Source organism: Pseudorca crassidens, chromosome 8, assembly GCF_039906515.1.
Source record: "Pseudorca crassidens isolate mPseCra1 chromosome 8, mPseCra1.hap1, whole genome shotgun sequence".
Taxonomy (NCBI): Eukaryota; Metazoa; Chordata; class Mammalia; order Artiodactyla; family Delphinidae; genus Pseudorca; species Pseudorca crassidens.
In genome coordinates, this window is record NC_090303.1 from 62560471 (window position 1) to 62584380 (window position 23910).

A 23910-nucleotide genomic window follows, 5' to 3' on the forward strand; every position below is an offset into this window, starting at 1 on the left:
AAAAAGTATGAAAAAGCGAGAGAATGCTGAGATTAGGTGGAGGGAGGAATCTGGCTGTACAGCGGGCACCAGAGTTGATAAAAACCTAACCGAGCTCTACAAATGAAAATAGCAAATATTTTAAAAAATTTTTTACAGCATATAAAATTTTATAAAAATATCATCAAAGCAAGAAAAAAGGAAAATTTATACAGTTCTATCTCTAGAATCAGTTACTGGACAATACCTATGGCTGTAGATTTTTACTATAAATCTATGCTTGTTGGTGTGCGACTATATTCTGTACCATCACACATATAGCCACTCAAAGACAAGGACACTAGTACACAAATACCTACCCCAAGACAGATCACCACAGAGAAGCAAAAACTGTACAAGGGTATGCCTCCAGGGCAATCTATTGAAAAGCCATTCCACAGCCATTGGGTTTTAATGGGCTTTATTTTAAATGAGTTCTCCTGCACTGTAACCTGACAGAGAAATGCTTCTGTTGTCCAAAAGCCAGCTTCCATGAAGATACATGGGTGAGGTTCAGCAAACATGACTGAAGCTGACAGCTTCCAAGATGGCAATGACTGGCCTACTACAGCAAGCATTAAGCCCCAGAAATGGTGAGATCTCCCCAATGGAGGCTAAGTGTGCCCTGAGTGAGGTGAAGGGCCCACACACCACCCCTTGGTTCAGTGGATGGCTATCTAGGCTGGGTTCAAGTTCATTTAGTGAAGCCAGCCATTGTCAGTGTCAATCCATTTCTGCTTGAGAACAGAAGCCAGAATAAATGTCAATTCATTTCAAATATGTCTGCCAATATTTTAAAGAAAAAAATGGATGAGGTGGAGGGGCATTAGTTAAAATAATCAGGACTTAATAATGTTGAAATTGATTTTCATGAACCTTTCAGTCCAGGCCTCCCACTGCACCCCACTCTTGTTCAATGTAAAAACAAGATATTCTTTTGATGAAACAATCGTTGTTTATTGCAGCTTTCCTGGAGGAGCATCCAGGCTTTTGCAAATGTCCAATGAAAACATCCAGAGGACTTCTTCCCATTTTCTAAACTTCCCTGGACCCAAATTCACTTATCAGATGAACCCTGTCTAATGTCCTACAGGCTGTTACCATTCTAATTCTGCCATCATCTCTGTGCCCACCAGTGTGTTTGATGAGAGGAAACCTTAACAACGGACATCTGGTCTTGGCAGATAATGTGTCTCTTGGTTCTCAGAGGGATATTTTATACAAATATTGTGCTGTTCATTACAATTTTTTCAAGTTCATTTTCTAAATGATAACGAGGCCTTTAATCATGGATCACTATCAATGAATTACAAATATTACTTTCCACTTATTCACAAAGAAGAGCCAATATAACATCATTATTGCAACGTTATTTCTTTAACATCCAACTCTGCTGTGGTTCAGTACTATACCGACCATAATGTTGGCAGAGCACTGATTCCCCAGGCTGCACATATAGATGCTTTTACTCGCTTCAAGAAAGTCTATTTTGGATTTTAAATGTTACAACTTGGATTATAAATCAATCCACTGGTAATCGTGTCATCATTCCTTTTGGAAGTGAATTTTCATATAAATCCTGTTTTGGTTTGTTTCTGTTTTTGTTTTTTCATTTGTTTGTTTTTCTTAAACCCAAAAACCATAGAGAAGTTTTATTTTCATAAACTTGGCACTGCTAATTTCCCCCATACTACTTGCAATATCCTGTCCCTTATAATAAGCTATCTGTGTCACTAGGGCATGTCTGCACATACTTAGAAGATAAGCCTTTAGCAATACACTTGACATACAGAAGACGTTGAGTGCGTTTTCAGGTAAACTTGAACTTTGCACTCACAGGTGGCTAGTGGAATTCAGCTGGACGGTTCTGCATGTGTTTCCTGAACGCTGACTGTATGCCAGGCCCTGTGGTGGGCCAGTGGTGCAAATCCTGTTGGGATGTGTGGGAATCTTGCAATAAGAATGAAGTTTATTTCCTAAAATCCCCTTTATGGGGGACATAATGCTACATACATAGGTTTTAATCTCAGAATCTTCTCTATCTCATTATGATAAAAAGATTTTGTGCCTTTTTTCTTTTGTTTTCCTCCTTATTCCATGGGGAATGTTATGAAGTCATTTCTACCATGTAAGTCTCTGCTGAAAGGTTAAGAATAGAAGAAAACATATTACATATTCTTCCTATCTATCTAAAGACAATTGATCCATGACAGAAGTGACATTACAAGACCAGCAACCTTACTCCGAAAATATGGATTACAAAATTGGTCTCCATCTTTTTATTTGCTGTCTCACATCTTGTGATAATAATGCTCTTTACTTTCTATTTTTCATATTTACTAGAGGCACCACTTCAGGTGGAAAATATAATATAATGGCTTTAATTCTGCAAATGAAATGAACAGATGCACTAGATTGTTCTTTGGCTCTCAGATGTCTAGATATCATTTTATTGTTTAAGTATATCAGGTCCTAAATGGGATACTGTCAGATGTCTTCAATGCTTTTTAAAAGCTCCAGGAATGAAATGGACATAGGAAGAAAATCCATTTGAATTTAATGGGTTAGAAATGAGTCTCTTGCCTGCTGCCATAAACAACTAGGGCTCATAACCTATGAAAGGTGGGCATGAATAAAAGCTGGAACAAAGACCCGCCTATGGTTCGGTCATTATGGCAGCAAAACATACTGCATCAACAAAACTTGGCTGTAGAGCTAGTTGGTGACATGGGGGCCCAAACTCAAGGGCTAACTCCATTTGTCACTTTCTACTCAGGGACATGTAGAACTGGTGGTTTGTCAATGGTGGGAATATTCCTAGTACTTTCCCCACATACCAGTTAATTCTTAACTCAGGTGTGTAAGCCTTTGCTTTTTAAGTGACAATGGAACACAGAGTAAGGTGTCACAATCCGTGCAATGGAAGAATGTGTCTTCCACTTCACTGCTCAACTTGGAGGAAGCTGTTTCTAGAGAATGGAAAGACCACAGCAAGTGAGCTAGAGCTCTGGAAATACTGTTCTTCCAGTCAATACTGTTGTCTTACCAGCTCCAGTATCAATTTATAGCACAGTAATACATTGTTTTTTATTTAAAAAAATAGATAATTTTGCTTTTTTACTCAATGTCCCTTCAAAACACTTTCTAAGGATTTAAAAATAAGAGTTACATGATGCTTTTGTTTTTCCACGCTGAGAGTTCCAAGCAGAGTGCTATCCTGAATAAAATTCTCTTCCTATCTTCTTCCAGCTAAATTAATGACTTAAAGCAAATGTAAAACATTTCCATCTTTATTGGTGCTAGAAAAAACGGCTATATTCCTATTTCTTTTTCAAATATTGTTTAGTCTTGATTGAGTATAAAAGGGAAGCTGCACCTTTCTAGTTTGATTGGTTGCAAAGCTCTACATAGAAAAATACAGAATTGAAGTGAGGTCAAAAGTTCAGGGTCCAAGGTCAAGAACTGACATGCACTGGTTGTATTTCACTTCTATTTAAAACCACCTCAAAGAGCATAGTTTGCAAATCAATGTCCCATGCATTGAATGCAGTTAGTTCATAGGGATGTTTTCTTTGGCCAGCACTGTGTTTGTAAGTTTCTGAATTAGTTGCCAATATGAAAAAATTTGGAGGGGGTTTACATAAAATCTTAGGTATCTAGGACCCTCATTCCCACATAGCACTGATCCCGTAGCTGCCAGCCACTGCCCCCTTGGGGCAGTGCATGCCCTCCCCACTCCCCCCCTACTGCTCCTCACTGGCTCTCTGATACCCAGGCCCACGATGAATTACCATTTATCGCAATCATTCTGATATTACAGCTTGCTGTACTCATTTACTTGACCTGCTGAGCTCCTGTTTTGAATTTGTGACCACATGACTTACTGCGGTCACTGTTAGGAAAACAGGAGAAGCAACAGAAAAATCTGTTATTACCAAGCAAAATGGAAATCTGATCTAAGAACCCTGCTCAAATATCAGTACACGACTGTGCATTCCACACCACAGAGTTCTCCAGATCTTTCTGTTGGGGAATATTTCAGTGAGACAAAGTCCTGGTAGACCACATACACAGTCTCCTTTCTGTCTGAAGAAATACCAACATGTTGCCTTAGTACTGAGAGGAGTTTTGAAATGTTTGCTTTTGTGTTTTCCACGTGGAAATTAAATCTGCAACGAGGAATACAGTTAAGCCTACCGTCCGGCTCTCTCTCTCTTCCTATTTGTATTCCTCTTCCATCACCAGCCTATTCATGTGATTTACCCTTAGGAAGGACTCAAAGATTCCTCTGTGAACCACAATTCCATTTTAAGAATCAGTTTCATTCAAATCACACCACTTAGATCCACAAAATTCCTTGACTTGCACTCCACTGGATCCCATTCTTGACTTGGTTTCAGGGGGCTGTATTTTTTGTCTCTTTCCCTGTGACATCCACTATTCTTATTTTTGATTCGTGCTATTAATCATCTCCTATCTGGCATTTCTAAAGGCTCATTAAAATGAAAAAAAAATTATTGGACATATCTTCCTGATACTAATTCCCTTAGCACTTCCCTGAAGAGAAAGAAGAACAATTAGGTCAAACCATAAATATTCAAAAGAAGAGGACCAGCCAGTGGTAAAAAATTCAGTAACCATTTAGTCATGGATGCTACTCAGTGAAAACACTGGGTTTCCCACCTGAACGATATGGTCACGAGCTGAAACATTCAGGTTTGTATTAATGAATGCACAGGTAAATTAAGCATCAAATAAAGAAGAGGAAAATCTCCTTTCTTATAAAACAGAAAGTATTTCATATTATATAAATGGGAAGAAAAGCATGGGAACAATTTCTAATCCTGGAAGAAAACTGGAGAGAAAGAACGTTCCTGACTCAGGAAAGGAACAACCAGAGACTGAAATCATCATCTTAGCTGCGATGAAGGCCAGCTTGGCTGCATCCACCATCAGCAACCAGTGCAAAAATAACAACACATAAAGAAATACAGTGGCAATTCCTGTGTGTGTGTGGCTTTCTCAGGCCTCTCTCAGCGTTTCCAGGATGTCCGTTCCCATCAGGCCAGACAGGTGCCTTGAAAGCCAGGGCATTAGCAAAGGATTTTGAGGAAGTCCCTTCATGTGTTGTTTCTGTTTGTGCAAAAATCGGAAGTTGTGTTGTTTGCTTGGGCTGGGGGGATTCCCCCAGAGTTCTAAGACCTCAAACCAGCTCCAAGAAAGTCACCTCCTGGGAGGAGATGGCATGAGAGAAGGCCAAGTGCAGGGGTGGGGCTTGTTTCTGAAACTTGTACACCTTCCCCAGATACAGGTCTTTGTGGAAGTAGAAGAGAATGAAGAAGCTCAGCTAAAATGATGCAAGACATTGGCAGCCTCTCTTATTGTCTATGAGGTGTGTTTTACTCTTCTGAATCTGAAAAAAAGAAAAAGAAAAAGAAAAGTGTCAATGCTGCCTTCCCCCGCCCCCCCTTCTCAACCCTCCAGGTCTGAGAAGAAAATCTGAGGGACAAAAAAAAGAGGGATCAATTACACATTTCAATGCTAGTCACTGCTGTCTCCTTTGTAACACAATCCTTCTATTCATAAAGGGAAATCTCAGTGGAGAATTTTAAACACTGGTTACATTGGAAGCCTTAATAGTTGCTTTAAACTAAAGCATCAAATATTTGGTTCATGCAGTATGGGTTTTAAGACGTCTTATTTTGCAATCAGGATGACAGAGACTGCCAGATCTGATCCGGTCAATTTGCCTCTGGGGTCAGTGGGATTGGACTCATCTAATCCCAATCATTTCCATACCAAAGCAACGTTCCTCTATCAGGATTCATAGCTACCTGCAGGAAGATGTTCTGCCCCAGACTATAGACTCCTCGAAGGCAGGGAAAATATCTTATCTTTATAACTCTTTTTGCATGTAGTGCGATGCCTGACACACAGCATATGCTTAACAAATGCTTCCCCAAAAGAGTCAAGGCAAGATGCGCCCCAGCTGAAATCACTGTGCTAATGGGTAAGTCACCTGAAGTCTCTACGGGGCCTGGAGTGAGGTGGTGGAAGACCAAGATTGAAACAGCACTCATGAATGGAAATAAACCACCTTGGATTTTCTTTTCATCTGGCTTATTCGATAACATGTAACCTCAACAGACTTGGACAGGATTTTTAAAAAGCAAACAAACATAAATTATGATGATTATGGTTGCTTCCCCTAAGTGCTGTGTGCTCTCCAAGTCAGCATGCCTCAGAGTGAGAGAGGATTCCCTCCTACGCAAGGTTCCAGAGGGACAGGAGACTTTAAAAAGAATAACATCATCATCTCCAGAAATGTTAGGAGTCATTAGAGGACAAGGAAAATTTCCATTCAACTTTAAAGACTAACACTCTCCTAAATAAGACTTGGTCGAAATTAGGTACAAACCAGTTGGGAGACAGGAGAGCCCTTTCCGATCTATTGTAATTACGGTCAATTCTCAAATTTTCAGGGGCCACTGACCCAGACCTCCTGCGGTTCCTCTTTCTTCATTCTGGTCTTGTGAGTGTTTACTCTCCATTAGCACCTTCACCCATTTGGGAGAAATAACAGAAAAAAGAAAAACTTCTGGCCAATCACTTTACTCTGATTCTAGTAGGATCGCTGAGAGAAGTTGCCAGTTGCCTCATTGGAACTTGTCAGGGAGGGAAAGAGGTGAAACAAAAGCTGAAATCATGGATTAGAAATTTTCCATTGTTTCTGATTGTCTCTATGTAGTTTGGGCCACAAGGGAATTGCAAGACAGGGCCTCTTAGTGCTCTGGCCCTGCCACTATCAATTTGGGGTCATAGGTAATGAGACTCCTTTTAGATGGTCATTATAGTATTAATCACCTTAAGAGATGTCCCCAGGCCCTCACATATAAAACCCAATATATTGTTATGATGATATAAGGTTAGTCTTTCACTAAATGATAGATTGGTCGGAAGGAAGTGAGGACGGATAGCTGGAGATGGCTGACAAGGACCACTGTTACACCCAATGAGCTCCAATGTGCCAAGAAGGAAAGTGACGCACCTCCTGTGTCATACAGCCTGGGTTAGCAGAGGCCCGCTGTCCAGACTGTTGTGTCCCAGAGATGGAAGAGGTACATCCAGGGTGTGTGAATGGAACCCAAAGGCCCCTGAGAGGAGATCTTCCTCCCTTGCTAGTCATTGCTTATGGGTGACATGGTGGAGTGGCCGGCTATGGGTCTCTACCCGCCCCTCCTCGGCCTTCCGGTCAAGGGACAGAGGAAAGGAGTTGGTCAAGGAGTGGCAAAAAGGGGTAAATAAAGGCAGCCTGTATGTTTAAGCTGTGCCTGTGTTCACTGTCATTGAATACGACCAACATGAAAGAACAAGAGGCAGATACTCTGCAGCTGGGTCTGTGACCTGAGTGACTGTTCCCAGCCTTCCCAAACACATGCTTTCTCTAAAAAACTTCCTCTTAGGGCACTCACCCCTATGGTGGCTAGTATCATATCTATCTGCAGGAAGATATTCTACCTCAGGCCGTAGACTCCTTGAGGGCAGGGAAAATGTCTTATTTATCTTGATAACTCCTCTTGAATGTAGTACAATACCTGACACACAGCATATGCTCAACAAATCATTAGTTTTTCATTGAAAGGAAGTGAACTGAATAAGCATGAAGTGGATGGGACAGATAAAGGTGTAATGATGAATAGGAAGTCTCTCTCCAACCTTTTTCTAATCCCGACTTTCATAGTGCGACGTAAAAAGGAAATTATAATTACATTGATTTTACAATTTATTCAACAGCAAATTATGATATGTCAAAAATGTATACTCCTTATGAAGAAACAGCCCCACTGTGCATGGCTCTTTGTGGGACTAAGCTCCCAGAGAAAAGAGCACCTGTCATCCAGGTGGCTTTGACATGGTTTGTAAACCTCCTCACTCCACACCTCCTCTCCTCAACTTCAAATGGCATAGACTTGCTCTGTTGTGTTTTGGTTTCGTGTATATGTTTTCAATGTAAACTAAAATTGCATAAGCATTTAAAACAAAAATTGGGTAAGACTACGAAGTATATAAAAATGAGGATCTAAAAACAAAATGTGAGAAGTCACTCTGTATTGATCCGATTTACGCGACTATTTTTGTTACAGCGGCTTTGAATTCCACTGATTGTAAGTCTATGTTGGCTTGGCCACAAAAAGTGGTTAAACTCCCTCATCTTTTTAAGAGTGACTGATGAACTGAAATGGAAACTATCTTCACCCAACTTGAGAAAATTCAAGAAAATCTCTAAATAAGCGCTACCTCCTCACCCGCCCCTGGAAGAAAGACTTCTCACATCTCATAGAGGGGTAGCCATGGGGGCTCTGAAGCCTGAAGTGTGTGGTGTATGAATTCACAGAAATGTATTTACTCTAAGGGAATGAAGAGCCAAGAATGTTCCAGCAACTTAATTTAGAAAATAGGAGATGGAGACTTACAACAATGTGGCCTTACTCCTCCCTTCTCAGGCTACTCCTGAAGGTAAGTGGAGATGCTACAGAAAACCATTCGGTTTAAAGATAGTTGTTTTAAAAAGAGGCTTAAAGTTCGAGTTTGATTTGACTCTAAAAATGTGTTTAGCAATCATAATGTTTATTACTAGATCACAAGCTGACCATCTGTGAGGCAGGCCTCATAGAATCTGGCACTGGGTTTTAAAAACATCTGTAAACACTTTTCTTTTTCATTGTCTTGGGTTTGATATTTTTACAGCCTGATTCAACTATCACCCAAGCTCAAAAGTAAGCTGACTTGGCTGAGCACAGAGCTGGGATTTAAATCAGATTTTCAAGTCCCAGAAACCCTTCCAGAGCTGCCTCTCTATGGAGTCAACTTTCGACGAAAACAACAAAGTGATACTGTAAGCAAGAAAGAGTTGTAAAAGGCTAAATAGGAAAAAAACAAAAAACAAAACCCAGGGAAGAATAAATGTGGTAAAACCAAACCCAATTTTAAATGCTGAGTAGTAGGATTTCTGTGGGGCTTATAAGCAGGTCTTGGTTTGGTTTTGTTTCTTAATAATGAGGAAATACTAAAAACAAAAAAACAAACATTGTCTGAGAGATAGCTGTTAAGATTTACCCAGGCATTGTTTTCACTCTTCTAGGTCATAAGTGCAAGACAGGTATTTTAAATGGTTACCACCAAATACCCCAACATATGCATCCATGCTTTCTCCTTGCCCCAAATGACAGAGGATATGATTATATTAGGATTATTCTATATTAATTTTACTGCATATAATACCAACGCTATAGCCCTGCTAAGATGGGTGGATTGTTAATGGATGGATGATGGATGGATAGAATAAATAGATGATAGATAAATTTGCAGGAATATAACTTCCTGAAACCTTGCCTATGCCATCATGTCCTAAAATTTGCCCATTGGATCCAAATATAAAGAATAAGTACTGTACAAAGGGTAGTAGTTCTTAGGTTCAACCTTTGTGATTTTTCTTCATCTTTTCTTCTGATCCTTGGAATCTGTGCTATCACTGAGAATAATGATCCTCTTAACTTTTATTCTTTAACTTTGCTGGCTCCTCTCTTCCTTTATGTAGCATGGCTTTTCTTTCCAAACTTAAAATATGTGAATGTTTCCGTTCTTCTGTCCTACATTGTCCAAAGGTATTTTACTGCCATTCCTCTCTGTATTAAGAACCTAGTACTTTTTTTTTTTTTTTTTTGCGGTACTTGGGCCTCTCACTGTTGTGGCCTCTCCCGTTGTGGAACACAGGCTCCGGACGCGCAGGCTCAGCAGCCATGGCTCACGGGCCCAGCCGCTCCGCGCATGTGGGATCTTCCCAGAATGGGGCACGAACCCGTGTCCCCTGCATCGGCAGGCGGACTCTCAACCACTGCGCCACCAGGGAAGCCCTGAATCTGCTATTTTTGAAGCTAACAAGAAACCAGAGATTAAGGAAGTCCTTCTGAGAAAGTTAAGTGAGGCTGGGATTTTAGGTCTGAAACATTCTGACTGCTCTTCGTGTTCTTCTCTATTTTATTAGTTCAGGAAAAACAATAAAAGATTCAAAATGAATGAAAGAAAAAAAAACATTTATTCTCATGTTTTCACTGCAGCTCCAGGGTATAGAATAAAAATGGCATATATTGTAGAGGGCTAATACTTATGAAATACAGATATCATCACGTGGAGATCAGGCTGTCTTTTGGTGGAAAAGGCTAAGAATAAACACAAAGAAGAAGCTTCAATACTTGCTTGACATTGCATTTTTAACAGCTCTCCTAGCTTGTGGGCGACTGAAAAAAATGGCTTTAACAATGGAGACATCTCTAGCTCCTGGTTTTGGCACATATTTCAAAGGCGGCTGTTATTTTAAAGAATTTTTTTATAGTGTTAATAGAGTTTCTTCTGACAAATGTATCGTTACTTGTGTTTCTCCAATCACTTGCAAAGAATCTGACAAAATACGATTTTTCTAGGGGGAGAACAGATAAATATTTCATGAATACTAAAAAGTTAATTTTAATCCTGAACATTAGTATTAAGAAAAAAACACATTTCCCCAGTAGTTCAAAAATTGTAATCCTCTCTGTCAAACCAGGTTCCTTTAAAAATACAATGGGGGGTTTCCCTGGTGGCGCAGTGGATGAGAGTCCGCCTGCCGATGCAGGGGACACGGGTTCTTTCCCCGGTCCGGGAGGATCCCACATGCCGCGGAGCGGCTGGGCCCGTGAGCCATGGCCGCTGAGCCTGCGCGTCCGGAGCCTGTGCTCCACAACGGGAGAGGCCGCAACAGTGAGAGGCCCGTGTACCGCAAAAAAAAAAAAAAAAATACAATGGTACATTAAGAGTGTAACGAAATATCTAGAAGATAGAGTGAAACAATGAAAGCTTATACACCAATAATTGCAAGGGAAAAGTTGTTTAAAAATATTAATTTTGTCATTAACAAAGAGTACACAATATAGTTTTATGTGACATTTCTACTATGTAGTTATTTGGTAAGAGACTGGAATCTAAACAGCTATGTGAAAAGCATGAATTGACTTTAGAAGTTTTCTTTAGTAGAACACAATTTAATTATTTTAAACCCCCAATATTACATTGTATTATATATATGTATATATACATAGATACACACACAATACATACATATATATACACACAATATACATACATACATATATATGTATATACACACACACAATTTCAGTTGCTGTTTGATACTACAAATGTGAATTTCAATAACACAAAACCTACAGGATGATAATAATTGTTGCATGTCACCTTGTTCCTTTATAATCCACCATGAGGCTATGTATTACATACCCTCCTTAAAAAGCGCAAGGATATTCACTGAACCTAAAACTATACTAAAAACACATTGTTTTGAAATGGATGATCGTAACCAAAAGAGCTAACTGTTCTGATTCACTGTGACTCATCAATGCTAGAACCATGTGGATGTCAATGGCTTCTGGACCTCCATGCTCTCAAGTGTATCATCCGCAGCAAAAAGGAACAAAGAGATTTTCTGAGTTCACCCCATTTGACCACTTCCAACCCACGTATAATGGATTGGCTAATAGTTTTCCCCAAAATCCATCCAAAAAAATTATATTGGGTTTCAGTATTGCTGCACTCACAACAACCCTTGTTGGGTCAACCTACAGCATGGCTTCAAAAATCAATTAGAAAATGGCACTGAAGTATATAAATCAAAAAATTTAAGCAACAAAACCTTTTAGAATCTAATTAGGGGATCTTATCTAGATGCATAAGAATAACAGGCATCTAAAAACAATATTGCAATTCTCTCATACATTTATCAACTTTTTGTTGTTTTCCTTTGACAGGGACATTGCAGTGGAGGGTTAAGACACTTGGGTTATCACACTACTTGAGAAAATAAGGCATAAAATATTTTTAAAAGCAAATATTTCATGCCTCTTTCTTGCTAAACCGCAGCATGTACTCACTGTTGATGCTCCATGTGTTGATACATATAAATATGTTAAGTAAATGGGTCACAAGAGTTTTCATGGACAAATGGCTAAGGGAAATGGGATATTAATCAGAACATGTGTTGTTATGATGACTTATCTTAACTGGGACCCAGGGCACTCCAGATGTTTGGTCCCTGTACACTCATGAAAAATAACCCATAAGGATCCTAGATTCTCATGTGGAAGGCAATTCCTTCATTAAAGAAATAGACCTACTTTTGTCAATACATAGAAGGCTACAGTGAGATATCTTCCCAGAACTAAGAAATAATGTTATCCTCTGAGAAGGAAGCGAGTAAAAAATCCAAAGGACGGGATTAACTATTTGTAGAAACTACCTCAAGACAGTAGTGTTGACATCAGTGGCATAATCAATGGTGAAGTGTGTTGCAAATCAATCATTGCTAAAAACAGTTAAGCCCTACAGTCTTACAGGTTTAATTTTTAAAGTAAACTAGAAAGGACTCAAGGTTATTGTTACAGTGTAGCACCGTCTTGGGTATGAGAGAAAAGGGCAGGGTACCAGCTAGTATCCCCAGAACTGTTCATCTTTGGCCTATTTTACCCACCAGAGTTCATGATCTGGGCATAATTTTGGGAGGTATGCAAAGCTTATGATAATATGTTAGGAAAAGAAAATAAGAGAGAAAAAGTTTGAGGACTGTTGCCTTAAAAACAAAGAAGTTTCATCAAGATCAAGGTCCAGACATGCCATCAAGGATGACTGAAAATGAACAAGAATGAGCATCTACCCCAAGATATCAACATATCTGATACTGAATGTGAGATCCAAAAGGAGACTAGACATAAAAGGGGTGCCATGGAGGGCCGCCTCTTGCACTGTCTGTATCTAGTGTACACAAGATGGTCCCTATTCACTCTTCTTGGCAGATCCATCCAAATGGTAGAGACAGACATTTCAGGATATTCTACCTTGAAGTCACAATTCATCAACTAACTTCCCCTACATTATCAGCTTAGCAGGCAACTTTCTGATGTGATTTGACTTCCCCAGTAGGTTTTCCTTTGGGAGAAAGAAACCGCTGACTGGCCAGTAGATGTGAGCATTCCAGTGTACATGAAGGATATATTTCACAGTAAACTAGCAATCAAAACCACACATTGGCCACAAGTATTCATTTTAGTGTCAACAAGTCTTCTACAGCATAATCCACCCTTCATTTACTGTCAATGTGGAATTCCTTCATCTGACGATGTCAAAAATAAGAAGTCCATATACATGTGGATCTATTTCTAGACCCTCTATTCCACTCCACTGACCCATTTGTCTATCTCAATGCCAATACTATACTGCCTTGATTATTATAGCTTTATAAGTCTTGAAATCAGGCCTACCTGTTTAGTCCTCCAATTTTTTCCTGCTTTTCCCAAGTTGCTTTGTCTATTCTGAGTGATTTGCATTTCCATATACATTTTAAAACCAGCGTATCAGTTTCTACCCAAAAAGCCTGCTAGGATTTTAATTGGGATTGCATGGAATCTATAGATCAATTTAGAAAGAACTTAAATTTCAACTATCTCTGGAAAATTCCCAAATATCTGGAAACTAAGAATATATTTCTAAATAATCCTTAGATCAATGTAGAAATTAAAATAAAATTAGAAAATATTTTGAAATGAATGTGAATAAAAATGCAACAAATCAGTTTGTGGCATGTTATTAAAATAGTATTTAGAGGGAAATATACAGCATTAAAGGCCTATATTAGAAAAGGAAAAATATCTCAAATCAATGACATTAACTTCCACTTTAAGAAACTAGAAAAATAAGGCAAACCAAACCCAAAAGCAAGCAGAAGAGAGGAAATAATACAGATCAGATCAGAATCAATGAAATAGAAACAGAAAAACAATGGAAAATATTAATGACAATGATTAATAAAATTTATTAACCTCTAGCCAGACTGGTCAGGAAAAAAAGAGAGAATACACAAATCACCAATATAAAAAATGATAAAGACAACATCACTATAAATTCTATAGCTATTAAAAAGAAAATAAAACAATGTGAACATCCTATGACAATGTAATTCCATTGTGACCTGTGAACATTCTTTGTATGACTTGAATCATTTTACATTTATTGGGACTTGCTTTACGTCCCAAAATGTAATCTATATTTATAAATGTCCTATGTGCACTTGAAAAGAATATGTATTCTCATACTGTGGGTGTTCTGGGAAGGCCAATTAAGTCAAGTTGGTTGATAATGTCATTCGAGTCTTCTTTTCCTCACTGATTTTATATATACTTAGCCTGTCGATGATTGAGAGAGGGATGTTAATGCTTCCAAATAGAATTGTGTATTAAAATTTTTTTACACTTCATTTCACGCATTTTGGTACATAAACGTAAAGGATTATTATATCCTCTTGATAAATAGACTTTATCATGAAATGAACCTCCTTTCTCCAGTGATAGTGTTTGCTATGAAATCTACTTTATCAGGTATTAATATAATCATGCAAGCTTTCTTTGGATTACTGTTAGCTTGGCACACCAATTTCCATCCTTTTATTTTTGGGTTTTTGTGTCTTTTAATATAAAGGCAGAATATACTTGGGTCTTACAATCTGAAAATTTCTGCCTTTTATTTGGGCTGTTTAGGCTATTTACATTTAATGTGATAACTGATATGCTTAGTGTTAAGTCTATATTCTTGCTATTTGTTTCCTATTTGTCTCATCTATTCTTTGTTCTCTTCTTATTCTTTTTCTACCTTTTTTGGATTAATTATTCTTATGATTCCATTTTATCTCTTTTGGCTTATTAGCTATAGGTCATTATCTTGTTATTTTAGTAATTGCTTTAGAGTTTACAGTATATGCTCTTAATTTATCTCAATCTATTGCGTTGGCCAAAAACCTGAATGAACTTTTTGGCCAATCCAATACCTTCAATTGATATTATATCACTTCATGTATGACAGTAGAACTTTACAATAGCATATTTACCTTTCTCCCCTTCTCACTTTTATGCTATTGCTGTCATACATTTTAGTTTTATATATGCTATAAACTCAGTAATATATTATTATTCTGTTCAAATAGTCATTTAAATAGTCAAGATATTTAAATGATAAGAAAAAATATTGTATATTTATCCATCTAGTTACCATCTTTAGTGCTCCTCATTTCTTTGTGTGGATCCATATTTCCATCTGGCATATCCATCCTTCTGCTGTTCTTTAACATTTTTTGTAGTGTAGGTCTACCAGTAATGAATTCTTTCAGTTTTTAATATCTGAAAGATATTGCTGCTGGGTATAAAATTCTTGGTTGAATTTTTCCCCTTCGCACTTTAAAGATGTTGCTCCACTGTTTTCTCACTTGCATTGTTTCTGATGAGATATCTACTGTTATCCTTATCTTTGTTCATCTCTCCATATGTATCTTTTTTTTCTCTAGCTGTTTTTTAAATTTTTCTCTTCATTACTGGTTTGGAGTAATTTGATTATAATATGCTTTTGGTGTAATTTTCTTTATATTCCTTGTGCTTGTGTTTTATTGAGCTTCTTAAGTCTATGGACTTATAGTTTTCATCATTTGGCAAAATATTAGCCATCATTTCATCAAATATTCTTTCCTCCTTTCCCTCTTCTTTACTTTAGGGACTCCAATTACACATACATTAGGCTGTCTGAAGGTGTCTTACAACTCATTGATGCTCTTTACAATTTCTATTGTTGTTTTCTGTGCTTCATTTCAGATAGTTTCTATTGCTAATTCTCACTACTCTTTTCTTCCAAAATGTCTAATCATATCCAGTGTGTTTATCATTAATCCCATACAATATTATTTAGTTAATACTATCCAGTATATTTTTCATATCAGACACTGTAGTTTTCATCTCTAGACATTTGATCTTTTTTATATCTTTCATGTCTCTACTTAAACATATGGGCTACAGTTGTAAGAATTGTAAGAACTACTTTAATGCTCTTGTCTGCTAATTCTAACATCTGTTTCAGTTCTGGGTTGATTTCAATTGGTTGTTATTTTCCTCTTATTATTGGTAGTGTTTTCTTCCTTCTTTGCATGTCCAGTAAATTTTGATTGGATGTTAGATATTGTGAATTTTAGCTTGCTGGGAGTGTGTATACACACACACACACACACACACACACACACACACACACACACACACGCATGCTTTATCCTGGGATGCAGTTACTTGGAAACACTTTGATACTCTTATATCTTGATTTTAAGATTTGTTAGGTGGGCCTAAAGCAACATTTAGCCTACAACTAATTATTCCCCTGCTAAGGCAAGACAATTATGAGTATTCTACCCAATTCCCTTTAAATTCCAATTCCTGTTAAATTATGAGGTATTCTAGTCTGGCTAGTAGGAATAGGCACTTTTATTGCTCTGTGTGAGGTGTGAACATCAGGACTGTTCTTTCCAAACCTCTTGAATGGTTCTTTCCTGGTCTCGGGTGGTTTCCTCATTGAGAGTCAATTAGTACTCTGATGAATACTCTTCAGATTTCTAGAGTTCTATCTCTCTTCAGTTCTATCCTCTCTTGTGTTTTATCCCATTAATTATAGCTGCCTTGGTATCCTTGGATCCTTAGTCAACTCCTCAACACAAGGAATCCATCAGGTCTGCCTGGAAACCCTCTCAATGCAGTAAGCTGAGGCAATCGTCGGGCTTACTTCATTTGTTTCTTGTCTCTTAGAGAGCACTGTCTTCATTTCTTGATGCCCAATATTTCTTGATGTCTTCATTTCTTGAAAAACCATTCTTCCACATATGTTGTCTTTTTTTAAAAACTGTTTCAGGTGGAAGGGTAAACCTAATTCTTGGTAGCGCTCTTTGCAGAAGCAGATGTCCATGGATTGTATTTTGTCCACTCCACTCTTCACAACTGACTTACGTTTCATGAACTGACATCTTTAACATTCCAATTCCCAGAACATTCAATAAAGGAAAAATTCCTGCTGAACTCCCTCCCTGGGACTTGGTAAATAACCTTGCAGGGTCTAATTATAGAGAATCATTTGAGAGACACAAACAGTGGCTATCTCTTATATCTCTGTTAATGTAGTCACATAAAGTTAAGGGCAAATTCATATTTCTGGGCAACTATAAAAATTATAGCTATGCTGTTTCAAACATGACTAAAAACACACTGAAAATAATTCATTCATGTGGCACCCCACAAGTCTCCCAATGACAGTGTAAAAACAGCCTCTGAGAGAATCTTGGCTCAGAAACCTAGATCTTTTTATGTTAGTACATTTCTCCCTAAGAAACAAGGTATTTTCAAAGAGCATTCATTCTTTGAAGTCAGTTAGAAAATTAGTGCTGCAGGGTACTAAACAGTACTTTAGTAGCCTGACAGAGATAATGTACAACTGCAATGTGTTCATTTTGCCAGGATGTAATTTACCCTTTCAGCACATGTTCCTTCCTTCTGTGTGTGCCTCAGCTCATTGGAGTTTGGGAATAGCCAACTGTAGTCTAGTTTCCATTGAGTTTCTTTCTGAATGCATAGAATATTAAACTTCAAAACATAGTGGGTTTGATGACACTGGACACCAAATTGTGCTTGGATACTCCCTTTCAAAAATTAGAGCTGGTTCCCAGGGGTTGGATTAAGGGTAGGAGCATTAAAAATAGTTAAACTGACTCCCTCTGGTCATCAGATGTAATAAGATCCGTTAAAAAGAAATGTTCAAAAAGTATCTGTTTGTTACTAGATAGTTTCTAAAAATCAATATATCTACTGATATGCATATCATTTAAAATTTGTTCTAAAGTAGAGAGTTTTAATGCAATGGAGAAGCGGCATATGAAGCTGATCAAATTCTTTTCCACTTCATGCCACTAAGAAATAACTTTAGTCCTGATAGGATTTTGGGCTAAGATAACACAAGTAACTAAAGCCCAATGATCTAAGTCCTGATGACACCAAAGCAATGATAATGACTGATGTCATGTTAGCCCATCAATGAAATTAAAATACAAAGTTTTTCATGCCTAGACTTACAAGTATATGGACACACCAGACTCAGTTTGAATCAGTGGAAGGTTGGAGTTATGGAGGGAAAAAGGATAGACATCAGAAAATGTCCCTTCTTTATTTACTGCATCCTGTTCACTGCCCTATGGGATCAAGAATCCTATTTATTAAATAATCAAGCTTTATGCTTATTTGTACAATAGAACAAATTATCTATTTCATCACTTCACCCCACCAAAAAAAAAAAACAGTGTAATTATTTAAAATACTGGTGATAATTCAGTTAAAAAAGACACAGGTAAAATAAAAGGGCGTAATGAAGGTGATAAAATTTAACCTACAATGCTCACATGAATACATTACAACAGTTATTTATAGCACAATACAAACATACAACAAGATTCAAGACCCCATGTTAAAGATCTGGGAATTGGTTTATTCTGGGCTTTTATGCTGTTGGAATTCAGACGGGTCAGTCACTGGATATAGGATGGGTCAGGTGTCCAGGTGCTGGGTTTATAACTAACAGCATTCTCCTCTACTGTACATATTCTGGCTTGTGTTACCTTAACTTGGGTCTAATGATGTCTGGGACTTGAACAAACCTTACCCATAACAGAGTCTGGCTAAGAGACTGTCATTCTGAATCCTATTTTATCTCCATGTAATTCATGTCTTAGTCACAATTATTCAAGGAGGGTATGTATTAAGCAAGTGGTTTCCATTTGCATAAACAATTTGGTAAAAAAATTGGACATGTGTGTTCCCCAGATATTATGTGATAAGACACCTGGGGTGAGTTATTTGAATGATCTTCAAAGAAACTGATTTCATGCATATGGGTAAAGAGAGCATATCACAATGGCTTAGAGATGAAAACTAAAGGCAATTCTCTCTTTTTAACAGATGTATGAGTTGTATTCAAATTTCTTCTTACTCCTCAACCTGATTACCCTGCATTTGTTCTTCTCTGACTAACCAAACTACTCAAAGAATAGCTTAGCATCTAATACAATGTCTGCAGGGAGGTATGGTTCAAAGAGTCTGAGACCCTAACAAAAACCAATTCCTAAAACTTTCATTTTTAGTTTAATATCACTTATATGTATGGGGGGATAACTAGGAATAAGCCCATGTTATAATTGAAACAGGAGGATTATATAAAAGGTGAGAGTAGTTTTCTCAATCTGATGGTCCAAAGTTTGGAGGGCAATATAATTTGAACTTTCAGATTTTACAAAGAATGGAATGCTATTTATGCAAAGTAAAAGCAGTGCTCATGAAGCCCATCACAATGTAGGTTCATTCTAACTGGTCTGGGATTGTCATCCAAAGCTTGCCTTTAAGATGTACTCTTGCTGACCAAACTGTATTCTACAGCTATGCACATTCTGCAGTATGTGGGCCTCCCAACATACTGATAACACTGAACAGATTTCTGTTTTTGTTCTTCCCCAAAATAATAACTCATTAAAGGTATAAAAAATTGAAAACTGAAAACATGGAACATTTCCCATTTACGCTGCATAATTCACAGAGACTTATATTCCATTCCATTATAATCAGCAAGCCCAGAATCACCTTTTCATAAAGTTTAAAATGAAAAATGGCAAGTGGGAAAAGAAAGAGTATAGAACTCATTTGTGATGGAGAAAGTATGGTGGAAGGGAAAAGATACAACAATAATTTGTAAATTATTGAAAAGGGGATAATAGTACTCTTTAAATGCAGTGAATGTTTTTTTTCAGGGTATAAGACTACATTAACAATTCCACACAATTGCAACTTTATGTGTAAATCTAACAAGCTTGCATTAAATTGCACAATTTATGGACAAATATAATGGGAATTATGCTCTTACCATCTGTTTTCTTTGAATCATTTCTGACATTGGATTGATCCTTCTTGTCTGTCTTATTTTTATCATCTTTCAAGTCACCTGAAAGTAATAAACATGACAAACAGTACATGTATAAAGCTAACGGGGAAGTTATAAATATCTTTAAACCTGTCAAGGTAAAAAAAGAAAAAAACCACATAATTTTAGTCGTGAGGGGTTACATGTCTGAGTGTAAATATCAGGAAACTGGATTAGGCCCTGGAAATTGGATTATGATCTGGAAATTAAGACTGAAAGTTCATGTTAAACAGGATTGTACTTAAGTCAATGGTGTTATTTTCCAAGGAAGGCAGTTCAGCTTTACTATTAGGCTGTGGAGTGAGGAAAAACCTGCGTTACTGTAAGTTATATCAATTAATAGCTACTATTTAACTTCTATGTGCTTTTCCTTATCTGCAAAATGGTGATAATAATACCTACTTTATAGGCATAATATAAGGATAAATGCATTTAAGGTATTGAATGTGCTATCTGGCACGTCACTCAATGACAGCTGTTATTCTAAAACTGAGCTGTAAATGGTACTTTAATTAATGAGCTTGTTGAAATGTAATATGTAAAAGTTAAAAAACACTATGCACACCAGTGTAGAGTGAACATGTGTCAAAAATTTATTTAATTCATTTATGAAGGAACCAGGAAGACAGTAAGGATGGTTCCAAGAGCATTTAAGGAAATGGATAGGGGCTTCCCTGGCGGCGCAGTGGTTGAGAGTCCACCTGCCGATGCAGGGGACGCGGGTTCGTGCCCCGGTCCGGGAAGATCCCACGTGCCGTGGAGCGGCTGGGCCCGTGAGCCATGGCCGCTGAGCCTGCACTTCCGGAGCCTGTGCTCCGCAACGGGAGAGGCCACAGCAGTGAGAGGCCCGCGTACCGCAAAAAAAAAAAAAAAAAAAAAAAAAGGAAATGGGTATTTCTAAGTATTTTAGAAATATATTAAAATAAGATTGCTAGGTTAGAGACGAAACTGGTTATGTCCTACAGGGCAATAAAACTATAACTGTTGGGGTTATCTCCTCTAGTAGTCAAAAATCTACATGTTAGTACATAACCTCACAGTACCTAGGCTTGAGCAAATAGTAAATGACAAAGTTAAACATAGTCATGTTCTTCTAAAACAAGGGGTCAGCAAATTATTGTCCGTGGGCCAATCTGGCTTGTTATCATTTTTGGAAATAAGGTTTTACTGGAACATAGCCACATCCATTCATTTATATAATGTCTGTAGTTGCTTTCCTGCTGCAACGGTAGAGTTGAATAGTTGCAGCAGAGACATGCAAAGCCAGGAATATTTATTATCTGGGCCTACACAGAAAAAGTTTGCTGACCCCTGCCTAAGACAGTTAAATAATCCTTGGGCAGGTCTTTTTTGACAATATGCCAGTGTGACATTGAAAGGACATGGTATTTCTTCTCTCAGATTTCTTCTCAAGTTTTGGATATTTTTCTTACAAATCTTACTGATGGCGGCTTTCTTTTTAGCCTGCATAAAACCAAGAATAAATTACTACTAAATTACTGGCATTAATAAAGCAAAAAGACCCTAATAATTATTGCAGCCAGGAAGCGGGGAGCAGGGCCCAAGGCGGGAAGGGTACATTTATCTTTTCTGCTTTCTTTGTGCCAGGCAGTGTGCTAAATGCCTTACATGCATCATTTCATTAAATTCTCATAGCAACCCCATTATGAAGGTACTATTATTGAAAGTAGACAAATTCGTCAAAGATTAATTCACTAAGTGATCAATTTGCTGAATCACCAAATGATTGAGGATGTTTTCCAAGTTTGAGTTTTTCCTTGACTTCACTGCGGACACTCTGTCACACGCTGGTCGGGCCAGCTGTGTCGAGTGCAGTGGACTGCTCTCCTGAATGTGTTTCACACACTCTCAGGCTGCATCTCTGCCCCAAACTTTGCAAGAGTGTCTGCTGCTATAGCAAAACTGCTCCTGTTGGCTATTTTAGATCTGGTTTAAGCCATTGATCTGACAAATGACCAACTGATCTTTCTACAAAGTGATTTTGCTTAAATATTAAATAGTCTTAAGCAAAAACCCACAGAATCATCTCTATCTTATGGCTCTGGAACCTAAAGCACAGATAAAGTAATTTACCATAACATACACAGATAGGTCTGATTCTAGAGGCCAAGCTCTCAAGTACTGTATTTTGCAACTTCCCTATGAAGCTTAAGTTCTAGATTTCAGACTTTCATTTACTGTTGCCATTTTTAAATGCCTTTGGCCTATAGATTTATGTAGAAATGGTTACCCAAGGATAATTCAAGACCATTTTAGGTTACATTCTACAAAATAAGTAGTTTTAATGGAATTTGACAAACTTTAAGCTTGAGGGAAGGGGAGTCAACTCTGGCCACAGTGCCAGCAGGAGGAGTGTGAGTGAAGCACATGGTCATTGCACATTACCACCACCAATGGCCAAAATAGATGGATTCCTTTGGAAACCCCATGGAACAGTTCAAGCACTGGCTCTTCCCTATTTTAAGGATGCCAGAAATGAACTCAAGGATGATCCTGAGTCTTGTAGTCAAACTAATTCCCTACAGAAAAATGGTCTTTCTTTCCTCAATGAGACGTCACACCTCTAATGCACAATACTTTAAGGTCTCAGGGTTGCCCTGGACTGGAGCTTTACCCACAGCTGCAGCAGGGCCAGGGTGTCTTCCAGAGGTCAGGAGGAGGCGTCTGATGTGCTGGATGCTAGCCAGCAGCCTGTGTTAGCTTGCCTTCTCCTCAGTCAGGGTTAGGGAGGCTAAAGGGGAAAGTACCTTGATGGAGACCAAAGCTTAGGGGTTCCCATGACTGCTGATAGGGGACCAAATGTCTAGAACCACAATTAGCCAATATCTTTCAGCTCCATCCTGGAAGTTATCTTGAGCGACCACAAAGAAGGGTGCCGGGAAAGTGACACATGTTTGTTTGATGATGTTCCTTGAACAGAATCCATTAGGTAATTTCCCATGGGTTGAATATGGACTAACGGCTGATGTGAGCTGTTATTCAATAAACAGGGGGAAACAAAAGAGCCTTTCTGTGCAGTTATAAATCATTTTAATTAGGCTGCTGCAACCAAGTCCCGAACCACCATTAGCCTTTATTATTATTGCTCAAAATTGATTTCTTTTCCCACCTCTCATTTAATGCTTAATTTTTAAGGGAAATGGTAGACTACTGCTTACTTTGGGAAATGAACGCAGTTGTGAGTCAATCCAGTCTAGCTGGAGGCTCAGGCTCCTGTTTGCTTTCACGCACTCCCCTAACCATCTTCAAAATAAATTATTGCCACCTCTGCCCTCTCTGGGTATTTGTTTATACCTGTCTCGTAGAATGTATAACCTCCTTTGTGACCAGCATGTTTGTATTCATTGGTTTCTCTCCCTGACCAGACCAGGGGTTGGCAAACTATGGCCCATGAGCCAAACGTGGCCCCAATGCCTGGTCATATAGGTCCCACAACCTGAAAACAGTTTTTAATATTATTAAATGGTTGAAAAAAGAGAAGGATATTTAATGACATGTGAAAATTTTAATTTTCATAAATAAAGTTTTATTGCAACACAGCCATGCTCACTTGTTTACATGTTATCTGTGGCTGTTTTTGTACTAAAACAGGCATGTTAAGTAGTTGCAACAGAAACTGTAGGGCTGCAAAGCATAAAATTTACTGTCTGGTCCTTTATAGAAAGAGTGTGCCAACCCCTGGAATAAACAGATTATAAGCTTCTTGTGGACAGTAACTGGGTCTCAATATTCCTCCTACTTCCTACTCTCACCAACAGCACTGAACTGTGCAAATAAGGGCATGCTGGTTAAGGAATACAGAATTTGGACTCACATATTCCTATTTGACCTGAAATCTCTACTTAATGTTTGCTTGGCCTTAAGCAAGTGATTTAATCTTTCTGAGTCTCGGTTTCCTCATCTGCAAAATGGAAATGAGTATATCTACCTCATACAGTTGCTAGGATTTTTAAA

At 38.1% G+C, this 23910-nt stretch overlaps 1 protein-coding gene across 10 annotated transcripts in view; it reads right to left on the reverse strand.

Annotated features, from left to right (window-relative positions):
* Window positions 1-23910, reverse strand: part of PDE1C (phosphodiesterase 1C) — a 547523-nt gene that overhangs the window by 30139 nt on the left and 493474 nt on the right. For 7 of the 10 annotated variants that reach the window (XM_067746678.1, XM_067746679.1, XM_067746671.1 and 4 more), the window contains one exon: window positions 19879-19956. The exons of 1 other annotated variant lie outside the window; for it this stretch is intronic. In XM_067746678.1, the coding sequence (XP_067602779.1) occupies window positions 19879-19956 (78 nt within the window). Of the gene's footprint in view, window positions 1-74; window positions 5432-19878; window positions 19957-23910 lie in introns of those variants that run through there. 2 more of the 10 variants (XM_067746670.1, XM_067746673.1) reach the window with 2 other exon arrangements.